This window comes from Lolium rigidum, chromosome 1 (genome assembly GCF_022539505.1).
Source record: "Lolium rigidum isolate FL_2022 chromosome 1, APGP_CSIRO_Lrig_0.1, whole genome shotgun sequence".
In the NCBI taxonomy this organism is placed as follows: domain Eukaryota; kingdom Viridiplantae; phylum Streptophyta; class Magnoliopsida; order Poales; family Poaceae; genus Lolium; species Lolium rigidum.
The window spans coordinates 171,784,753-171,796,426 of record NC_061508.1 but is presented as its reverse complement, the minus strand read 5'-3'; the positions used below and the strand labels follow the sequence as shown (position 1 = coordinate 171,796,426).

At 49.4% G+C, this 11,674-nt stretch overlaps 1 protein-coding gene across 1 annotated transcript; it reads right to left on the bottom strand.

Annotated features, from left to right (window-relative positions):
• Positions 1 to 3,776: 3,776 nt before the first annotated feature.
• Positions 3,777 to 7,180, bottom strand: LOC124685121 (protein SMAX1-like; the record flags this gene model as incomplete). Its single annotated transcript, XM_047219444.1, is given in 3 exon segments — positions 3,777 to 5,640; positions 5,729 to 5,984; positions 6,187 to 7,180. Coding segments are annotated over 3 exon segments (2,816 nt in total), but the record flags the coding sequence as incomplete, so codon positions are not given.
• Between the last annotated feature and the right edge of the window lie 4,494 nt (positions 7,181 to 11,674).

Genomic DNA, 11,674 nt, shown 5'->3' with positions numbered 1-11,674 from the left:
TGCCCGACGGCTCATAGGTGGGATATGTGGACCGCTATCATCCTACTTTTCTGGTGCATCTGGAGGCACCAGAACGACATGGTCTTCAATGGCGTTGTGGCCTCGCAATCCGCCATTAGGGACAAGGTTAGAGAGGAGTTCGATAGGTGGCGGCTTGCCAAGCTCTTCCGTGGCACGCTTTTTTGTGTTTCATGACTCGAGTGTTTTACCATGGCAACACGGAGAGTAGGCGCGTGTGGGGAGCTGCCCCCCTGTGGGTAGTGACAACTTTGCCTTCTTTGACACTCTTCTATATGGTTGATACACCTTTCCATGGTGTATTCTTGAAAAAAATATCATCACATACAACATACATTTCGTCACATACAACATGGAAGCTAGCACCTTTGTTTGCCAAACCATGACTACCACTACTCAATGAGATCCTTCTGAAGATCATCATGGATATCTGAATCGCGAATCTCATGTTAGCGCTCAACGAAGCGGGCGATACATACTTGCCTGTGCTAGGTCCGGTCCTATTGCCATCAACTCATAGAACCTATAATCCAAAATCTTGACCATACTCGTTCTCAATGATCATATTATGCATGCCCACGCAAACATTTATGATGTACTAGAGATCTCTTGATCTCAAAACCTCGCCGGTCCTCTCACAATAGCAAAATTAGGCCTGCAAAATCTCAAATGCCCTCTCTAGATTCTTCCTAGCCACCGATTGTGTATAGTGAAAGTGAAGTTCTTTTTACCATATGCCATCTTAATATCATGAGAAGGTCCTAACGAGAATGGGATTGCGAATGCATGTATTTATGAGGTTCAATAAGGATTGAATAGACTGATTAGCAAGCATGGTCCTTATCTTTTCAGTTCCTCCGAATTGGTGTTTCGGGGAGATCAAGGTTAGAAGATGGGCGCCTATTCTGTGCAAGAGAATCGCGCGCGTATATTGTAGTAGCATCAAAAGATGCTTTGGAATCTTTGTTCCGAAATGCGGCGGTGACCTTTTGGTAGGTGCAATGTCTAAGATCTTCAGCACAATTCCTCCTTTCATCGAAGAAGGTGTCTTGCAACTTCACAGACTCCACAATGTGTTTGAGTAACTCCGTTCCCATTCGAAACCGGCGGTGAAAGTATCGCTCAAGATACACCGACGAATCGGCAAAATAGTAGAACATCAACCGGTTGTGTCCGTTAAACCTAGCCCACCACAGCCTTTCACGACCAATAACAGAACCATCGTGCTTTTGTCGCTTGTTATTTTGCAACGTTTTCTTCTTCATCCATGTCAAAATCCTCATCAGGTGTCGAATAATCATACATCGTCAAAATCTTGCTCGAACTCATGTACAATTCAATAATACTTGTGTCAAATTACTACTGCAACACAACAACAAAATCTAGAAAACAAATTACCTACAAAAGAAGAATAATCTTACAGTTTACACAAAGTATCAAACACCTTGTGTGCAACATGAAGCTCGTCGGCCGGTGGCGGTAGGAGCCTGCTTCGATGGTGGGGCAGATGAACTAGGCCGGCGGGAGCCTCAAAAGCGTTGATGGAGCGCCGAGTTCGTGTGATACATGGCTAGATCTTAGACGTGGCACAGAGGAGGAGGTCAGTTGACCCATCAACCCGGTCAGACTAGGGCCGCGTGGCACCTCTCGGGCATCAAATCGACGTTCTCTCGGGTGGCGTGGCCCCACAGATGACCGATAGAGGGCGGCGGTGGGACGGAATTAGCTCAAGCTAACAGAGGAGGCGGGCTAGGCGGGGTGGGGCCGAAGGGCGACCATCGAGCGGCGGCGGGTCAATCCCCAGTCGATTTGGTCGGGATTCGGCCAACGGTGGTGGGGAGCGGCCGCCCGGGGAGGAGACAGGAGACGCGTGCGTGACCATTATTGTTAGTTGGTGCGCCCGAGGTTCCTGATTCTGTTTTGCGGCAGCTGGTTGGTGTTGTGTATTTGCAGCCCAAACGCAAATTTTAGGGCACGTTGTAAGAAAAATAGGGCCATTTTTTTGGTTTACATCAAAACCAGTTTTTCTGCCCAAGGTGCCATATATGACAGGTTCTTTGGTTATATCACCTGTGGAAGACCCTTTTTTCTTTTGTGCACAAATTAACCTTTCACATTAAATAATCAGGTTACGAGAGAAATCATTTCAATATCCAATTTATATCAGAGTAAAGATTGAAGACAAAACAGAAGATGCTATGGTGGACATTATTACTTATTGATTCGCTTTGTGAAACCTAGCAAAAGTCTATGTTTTGAAAGATTCAAGAAAAATAATCGAAGTATCTAAAACCAAAAGGTGCCTGTTACCACACTCATGTCACTTTCACTTTGCATACGCGGCCAAAAGAAAGGTAAAATTAAAAACAAATGATGGTGATACATAAAAAGGGACTGATGAACACATTAGCAACCGATATTTTCTGGCATTGGCAGCGCTCCCCAAGCCACAACTTTTTTCCAGCATGATTAATGACTAAAACGTATCACCTACGATCCCTGACGAGCAACAGTAGTATGTAACATAATCACTTAATTGCAAGTGGACCATGAAAACTAAGTTTATCTGCCGTCGAGAAGTGTTCTAGATACACCATCTCTCTGTTCTCTCTCGGCTTTTGGTGTTAGCAAGAGAAACTATCTTTTGTGATTTTGTCACATGGAGATGCACTTTTTTTTGCAGAAGTTTGAATCACTCCAACTGATTAATGTAAGGAAATAGGAGGCCAGCTATAGAAATCAAAGAAGAACAATCACAACCACTGGTGTACTCACGGTGGGCATACATAATCTCTGACATGTGGACCCACCACAAATGAAATATCATGCTCATCTATGGTCCCTGGCAAATATAGGCTTTTCAATATTAAGTTTTTGGTGTGCCATTTGGCACTGTGACTGATCTGAAGCTTCTATTGAAAACAAAGCTTCACAAGTGGCACCAAGATTGATATCTTATAAACAAGCATTGAATGTTTCCAAGTTGATTAGAGAGTTGGTGATCTGCCACATCAATGTGGGCCCACATTTAGGCCAAAAAGTGGCCTTTTGGTTTAGACCAAAAGGTTCCTTCGTTCATCATAGGAGAATATACAAGATGCCTCACCTCCAAACATAGTGTTGGTCAGAATAACTAAACGCACACTAATTAAATATGGGCTGTTAAGCTTACTGGCAGGGAACTACCCGGCCACATGGCACATACAAAAATAACACAAAAGACAAAATGTTGGACTTTTTAGTATTAGTATTTTGATGATTCAAGAGAGAGGGTAGAGGAAAAAAGAAAGAAGAATACATAGCACAACTTTTGAATAGAAATGACAGCAATGAGTGATAGTGATCTGTATTGTCAGCCTTTTAACATGTTATTAAGTAAAAATGTGAAAGGGGAGGTATCTAGTGCGAAATGTCGTCATTGTGCGAAGTCTTGAGAAACTGAGAACCTATGCCTGTGAGTTATCATCTTAAAAGTTTCTGGAAATTTGTGAAAGCATGGTTCGATAAGGACCACGGTGTGGCCAACATTTATTCCGATTAGAATCATGAAAACGATGTACACCAAGGATAACCGAGCAAAATATGAGGAAATAGTACTCCAGACAAGACCATATTGAAGACTTGGTGAGAATATTTGAAGACCACGTTTCCCTGTTTATCAACATCCTGCTAAATAGGGGTATACCTTACCCTAGACACCAATCCAATTAGATGACCTGAATATGTGAATCTATTTACTTTCAGGGCAAAAACAAACATATCAAGTATCAGTATTTACTCTCTCTAAATTGTCCACCCTCATAACAATAGGAAGAGGAAAAGAACATATCCATTTTTAGTTCCAAGGACCATAGCTATAAATATTATCAAAACTATAACCACATTTGGGTGTCATAAGATCTATAACCTCCTGCCTATTTGGTAGTCAAAGGATATTCACTCCCCCTCTCCTCCTATGTACTTCAGGAGGTTTACCTCCGTCAAGCTTATAACAAGAGAGTTGCCCCAAATATTTACATATCTACCGTACAAAGAATTTACTTTCTCCAATGCCCTCTACATGCCATCGATGGCGATCGTTACTGCCGCCGGTAGCCCTTCCTTCCCCCCACCCCACCTTGGCGATGCCTTATCCACAACTGATGCGAGACGGACGACAGTGCGCGCATTATCATGCTTCACATTGTGCCACAATCGCTCAATGCTTGGCACAAGTACTTTACCGGCCCAGTCATCAATCTTCTCCTCGGCGAGCCAGACGCTGCTAACCATGCGGTCAATGACATCTTCATCGATTCTGAATGAGTTGCTGCTCCCCATGACCGACTCGAATTTCGCTGATATGCAATCTGTAATAATCTTCCTAAATGGACCAAAGTCGACTGGGCGAAACACAATGGCATCATCAACGAGTTGCAATAGATCGCAGTCAGGAGCCGGCGTTGAGCACAGGACTGCAAGCTGCCCTTTCTCTTGCTCTTGCTCCACAGAGAGATCGCTGGAATTATGCGAGCTCTCAGTGTCATCCAAGGCACCAACTGCCAAATTGAGGTCAAGAGACAGACCATGACCACTGGACAATTCTTTTGCTACCTTTGAAGGGCGAGCATCATCACAGAGCCAATCTGCTCGGTGCTTGACCTGCTTGTCCCCAATAGAGAGTTCTAGCTGCCAATTAGAGCTTGATATCTCCAGCATCCTTCCTTCACCTTGGAGCAAAGTCTCGATGTTTGGCCCTTTAATTTCCTCGGGTACCCAGTTGGTAGTAAGAACAAAGATGACATTGCCAAGGTTGACCTCACGGCCACGAGAGTCCGGAAGACGGCCTGTCTCCATTGCCCGCTTGATCTTTCCACGAACAACTATGTCCAATTGATCAATGCCTTCAAGAACAATTACTGAGAATGGGTTCTGCCGAACTGCCTCAGTAACCCGATCGAGCGCAGTCTTCCCCCAGAAACCCATGTTCAACTGGGAGTCACCACCAAAGTTCACAATCACTGGTCTTGCGTTCACCATCAACCCAGACAGTGCGTTCACCATCTTCCGCTTACCTGCCTGATCAGGGCCAACAAACATGAGCCACATGTCACCTCTTGTTCGAAGGGTCCGACGCTTATCACTTCCAGATCTGCATTGTATCACAACAGCAGCGATGGCTGCAGCTGCATCAGACTGCCAGCTAACCTTCTCTGTTAGCCCTTTGAGGAGCCTCTTGAAGGAATCAATATCCGAAATTCCAGCTATCTTAGCCTTCTGCATGGCAGTTAGGCCCTCGTAATTTTCCTTCTGTTCATTCTCCACAGTAGGATTAAAGGCAGGGTCCAAGCGACCAAGCATAAGGTCTGTTTTCACTGGGCTTCCTGGTGGGCTCTTGTGGAGCTCAAGTGTCGGAGTGGCTGCTGGCTTCTCCCAATTGGTGTTCATCTTAAGAGTGGGAACGGCAGCACTCCTTGCAATTGCCAATTTGGGCTCGACACGTGGGCGTGGACCGAGCGGGATCGATGGCACAGAGAGTGCTGGTGCTCCAGCACGGGTCGAATGGACGCGGGCACACGTTTCACGCCACTTCTTCTCAAGTTCATCCTTGCTCCTCTTCCATTTCAACTCTTGTGCCTTGGACTGTAGAGAACACAGATGATTATATTGATGAGGATTTCAATAAAACAATAGGTTGCTTTGTCAAGACTAAGCATGGAGAAACACAAACCTGATTTTGATCACTAGTGCGTTGCAGCCAGTGTGGCAAACCAGGGTTTGTAGCCTGAGGGCCGGATACTGGCTTGTCCGTTCGCTCTGCTGTAAGTTTGGCGAGCTCGCGCTCATAACCATCCTTGCAAAGCATGCACATTGGGGTATGGTCACCCCCTGGCCGCCATTGGAGAGGTGTGGGTATCACTGGCGCAGGCCGGGGCATCGGTGACAACATCCCCATCGAGTTGCTGAGAATTGCACTACCTCCAGGCCTAACAAAATTCGATAGTTGGTTACATGTCTAGAATTAGACTAGAACGAGTGATACTGCAAAATTTGAAGCCTAGGAAGTACTAGTATTGATTTTTCCAGCAGCAATGATCAAAGGATGAAGAAAGGAATTGCACAAGACCAGACATGTTAAAAGATGGGGATCCAATCCAAGAAAGAAGGTGAAAATGAAGTGGGACGCACCTGATGAGAGCAGGTCCCCCAAGACACGGCGGCGTGGTGCGGGCGATGGGCACGACATGGAGATCCCATTCATCCTCTATCCCGGGGTAATAGATCTTGCATCGGAGGTACGTGGCGCACGCCGCCGTGGCGACGGCCCACACAAGGCCGCGACCGAAACGCCTGAGCAGACGGCCCATCTCAGCAACGGCCGCCTTGCCCCCTTCCGACGAGGGTGCGGCGGGGCCTTGGACGAGCCACTTGAGGTCCCCGAGGTCAAGAACCACCCCGCCGTGGTCACCGACTAGCCTCTCGACGACGGCGCCTAGGTCGACGATCCTGTCAGCCATGGCCGCCTTGTCTCCGGCGAGTTTAGCGAGGTCGGCCTCCAGGCGCAGGATCTTGGCCGCAGCAAGGGCAGGCGAGCTGGCCGTTGGGATTCTCCGGATTGCCTCCTTGAGAATCGCGTCCGGGCCGGCGTCCCCAACGATCACTGGGTTGCGGCGCGCCGGCTTGAGCATGACGTCGAGCACCTTATGCGCGTCGTCCCCAGAGGCGGCGGCCGCGAGGCGAGGGTTGAGGTAGGCGCTGGCGGTGCCGGCGCGCGGGAGAGGGGAAGGGGACGGGGAGAACGGGGTTGGCGTGGTGGCGGGGCTAGACGCGGCGGCGGAAGAGGACGGCGAGGGCGATGTGAGGGACTGCTCGATGGTGTTCTTGACGGCGGCGGAGGAGAAGGAGGCCTCGCGCATGACGCGGCTGACGGAGGGATCATCGAGGATGGAGAGCACGAGCTGCTCCAGCTCGACCTTGACGGCGAGGAGCGGCTGCTGCGCCGCCTCCGGGCAGCCCCGGCGCTGCTGGGCCTGCGCGCGCTTGAGCGCCGCGACGAGCGCGTTGGACACGGGAGGCGCTTGAGCCGCCCCGCCGGCCTTGGCGCCGGCCGCCATGGCGGGCAGCCTGTCGAGCGCGACGGAGAAGCAAAGCTCGAGAGCGCGGCAGTGGAGCGGGTGCGCGCCTGCGCCAGCGCCACCGGAGGCGGCGCCCCCCGCGGCCGCGGCCCGCGCGCAGGCCTGGCGGAGCAGGCCGGCCGGCGCGGTGAGGAGCGCGGCGGCGACGTGGAGCGGCGTGGTGGCGACGTGCCTCCGGCGCGCCGCCTCGTCCATGGCTCGCGCGAGCGCGGCCGCCGCGTCCGGCGTGAGCGTCTGTTGGATGGTGCTGAGATCCGCCCTCATGGTCGTCGCCGGCGCTGCGGCCTGCCGCTCATGAATCGATGAGAGAAGAGCGCGAATTCTGCTGTGTTCTTCAACTAGGTGGCCGCCGCCGTGGCGCGGTACGGCGCGTGGGATCGTGGGAAAAGGGGAGGGAGGAGGCGGAGGAAACGAGAGCAGTGCGAGCAAAAGGGGAAGAGAGAGAGAGAGAGAGAGAGAGAGAGGAGGAAGAGGCGAATAGAATCTTCGTCTCCGACTTCGCTTCCTCTCTGCAATTTACACTGCTAGCCTAGCGTAGCGTCAGCCGCAGCTGCAGCTGCGGATGAGGTGAGAACTCAACGCCAGAATTTTCTTTTCTTCTTTACTATTTTCGTCTCTCTTCTTCGTTATTTTTGCCACTCTCTGGTTTTCAGTGAAGAGAGTATCGCGTCACCACTCACCACTTTCCAGCCACGGAAAGAAACGTTACCGGTAATGGCTTTTTTCCTCTTCGACAAAATGTGAACATGAATTCTTATAGGCGGGTTTGGTTGCCATGAGCTGGATATTCTTGCACCACTACGTTCACGGAGAAGAAACCCCTGCGCATTTTAGACGGATCACGGGTTAGATTTAACCTGTTGTTTAGTCGACTGGGTCGATCATTTTTGCGCCGAGTAGGGAAGCGATGCCTCATTGTTTGGTTGTCTGCTTCCAACTCAATTTACACGCACGAAAACACGAATCAGCTGTTTGGTTACACAAATCGTAGTTCCATATTTTTACCAGAATTCAAATAGGGCAAGAATACCATGCCATAGCATGTTACATACGATCAAACACTATTCAGAAGAACAAGATCATCACGATGAGGAAGACGATGATGTAATCTTTCATCCGACTCTGACGTACCACCGGTGGTACTCCCTGTAGAGCATGCACTTCCTCTGGCGATAGATGTGCTAATTGCATTGGCTGATCGACGGCCTGACCTGCCATGAACTCATCTTCCAGGAAGGTGATGTACTCTTGTTGTGCCTCCTCCAATGTTGCATACCCTCTGTAGCTGTTGTTGGAGTAGCCTCTGACTTGGTCTTCACAGATCCTCAATGAGCTGTAGATTCCTCGAACCCGTACGCGGAACACCACATACCACTAGCACAACATAAGAACAACAAGTAATCGATCACAACCATGAACCAATTCATAACAGAGCAATAGAACTACACAAGGTGTTGACAACAAATGATAAACTAACGGGGGCATGCACGATCAGTCCAAAAGTGGATCAAAAGTTCGTCCTACGCTACTATGGTGTCATCCTAACACCACAACAATAGTGGGTGTCATCCTAACACCGCAAGTTCACCATCACCTAAGGGGTTAGTATATACCACCTCATCATAGTTACAAAAGGGGGCCATCAAATGTCTTCCAACCCTAGCTACTGCCAAAATGTACATCATCATCAAGTTCATCACCATCATGCATGCATCCCCTAAACCACCCCCTCAAGGGCACCACTAGAGCTTGCAGTGGTCCTTGGCAAGGTAGTTCCTTAGCCAGAGGACGCGGTGTGGCTCGATCATGCCCACAAAGCTGCAACCCTGGGCCTTATGGTCGACGAGGTGGCTCAGCGCCGCAATGAGATCCTCCTAGGCGAAGCCAAGCATGTCTATGACCGCGTTGTACAGGTCAGGGTGCATGTCCGTGGGCTTGTTGCCCCTGATGGCCTGAGCGACATCCTTCACAACAACAGTCATGTTAGTGAAGGCCACCAGCTCGTCGTTGGCGAAGGCACCTCTCTTCCTCTTGCCGGTGGTCGCCTTGTCAGGTGCGTTGGCAGCCTTCTCAGGTGGCTCATCAAGGATGATCGTATCGAACTCCTGGGTTTCCGCATCCTCAGGTGAAGGAGTAGTTGCAGCCGAGCCCAGGGGCTCACTGGATCCCATGGCGTACTTGCCGGTGGCGAGGCCGAAAGAGAAGATGGTATGCATCTTGTCGTAGTTCGCAATAGGCACATTCAGGAACTCCGCGTCCTTCGGGTGATCCTACGATATGAAGGGACAATGATGTTAGTTGTGCTCATCGCTGATCAAAAGAGTTAGTGATGTGGACAGAGCATGCTCACCGCGTCGTGCCCGCAGTAGTGCTCGCCCTCAAGGATGATGCGTTTGGTATCGTTGCACCACTGAGCCCCGCTTAGATCGCTGAGCCTGGTAATGGTGAGCCACCTCTGCCTCCACATCCTCAGGTGGTTGTACACCTGAGTGGATCTAACGTCTACACATAGTGTTTAAACAGGGCCTTCGCCACATCAGTCAGATGGACTTGCTTGAATCCTTTGTCAGTTCTCACTCTGGTCTTGATCAAGCTGCACATTTTCTCTAACACGAAGCTGGACATGAATGGAAGCCATTTCATGGTCATGTTCCCTTTCTGTGAGGCCTTCAAGGCCTTTGCCGCTTCACTGTGGTTCTTTTTCTTCTTTGTGGAGGCCAACCTCGCCACCACCTCTGCCGCTACCTGATCCACCAGGTCAGCAACAGGCCCATTGACGGCCGACACATGGGTAACCGCCACCTTGGACTCAAGAGGGGTTGTGAATCGGCAACTTGCGAAGGGATCTGAGAGTCCCAAACGCAGACAAGCGCCTGGCTAAAGTCATCACAGAAGGAGTCCTACACACATTGTAGTACATATAACATGAATCTACTTGGGAACAAAGACATGGCTAAAGTGGACAACACAAACCATGCCAACATCATCCTGAATCAGACAAGCAATACATTGCAACTGTGGACAGCATAAACCCTAGCAAGATCATGGTAGCTCAGCCCATTTGGGACAAACAAGGAACCAGAAATGTGGCACCCTAGCAAGATCATGATAGCTCAGCACAATCGGGACTAACCCCTGCTACAAGATCACACCCTAGCCAAGATCTGACAACTCCTAATCTAGATCTAAACATAACCGAGGTACCGGGGTAAGGGAATCCTTACATTCATCACCGGAGGTGAATAAGTGCTACACCAGGAAGAAGATGAAGCCGCCCAGATGCAGTCGCCGCCGCTGCAACTGTCGTCGATCGGAGATGTGTGCGCCTCTTACCTTCTTGCTGACAGGAGGAGGGTCTCGAAATTTGGGGGAGAGTGGAGGAGGGGGTAGAAATAGGCGATGGGACGTGGCGGGAGGTGACAGAGTCCTTCCAGCCCCCATTTTCACTTTTCGCCGATGCACGCCGCAGCTCCCGCCATCTCCCTCCTCGTCTCCGCGCGTGCACGCAAGATTCGCTTTTGCATCAGCTGCGTACGAGATTTGCTTGCATCGCTAGAAACGGCCGATCCAGGCATTCCTCCAGGGCCTGGTCCGAGGGTGCTTTAATATCATGTTCCTGCAACAACGCGAGTGTGCCCATGGAACCAAACAGGCCAAAAATTGCTGGGCCGATGCGAGCCAAGGCGAGGCCAGGCAACCAAACATGCCCTATATTTTTGGGGAGGCTGCAGATCGGAACAACCAAAGTGGCTCCCAAGTATTGCAAAAAAAAACTATAAAATTTAAATGAAACCATGATCACTTTTTTACCTAAAAGGTTTGATACCAATTATCTTGCACATGGCTATTGAAGAGATTGTAAAATGATTAAGGTAGTACTTCTGGGCTGGAAACAAAGAAGTGAGCGGTCATTAATGTTTATGTCTTGGGACACTATCTGCACGCCAATTCAATTTGGAGGGCGGAGAGTGAAGGATCTGCGGCTACAAGGACTGGCTCTCAGGGTTAGATGGATTTGGCTGCACCAAACATATCCTACCAGGTCATGGCAAGGGCTATGATGTCTACGCACGCTTCTATTCTTGTAGACAGTGTTGGGCCTCCAAGTGCAGAGGTTTGTAGAACAGCAACAAGTTTCCCTTAAGTGGATCACCCAAGGTTTATTGAACTCAGGGAGGTAGGGGTCAAAGATATCCCTCTCAAGCAACCCTGCAATTACGATACAAGAAGTCTCTTGTGTCCCCAACACAACCAATACACTTGTCAGGTGTATAGGTGCAGTAGTTCGGCGAAGAGATAGTGAAATACAAGTAATATGGATGATTATGAGTGGTAATTACATTCTGAAATAAAAATGGTAGTAAGCAAACATGTAACAGAGCTGGTTGTAAACGGTGTTTCAATGCTTGGAAACGAGGCATAGGGATCATACTTTCACTAGTGGACACTCTCAACAATGATACCATAATTGAATACATAGATATTATCACTTCACTATGCTACTATGAACCACTCTCCGGTTTGATAACAAACACAAATTC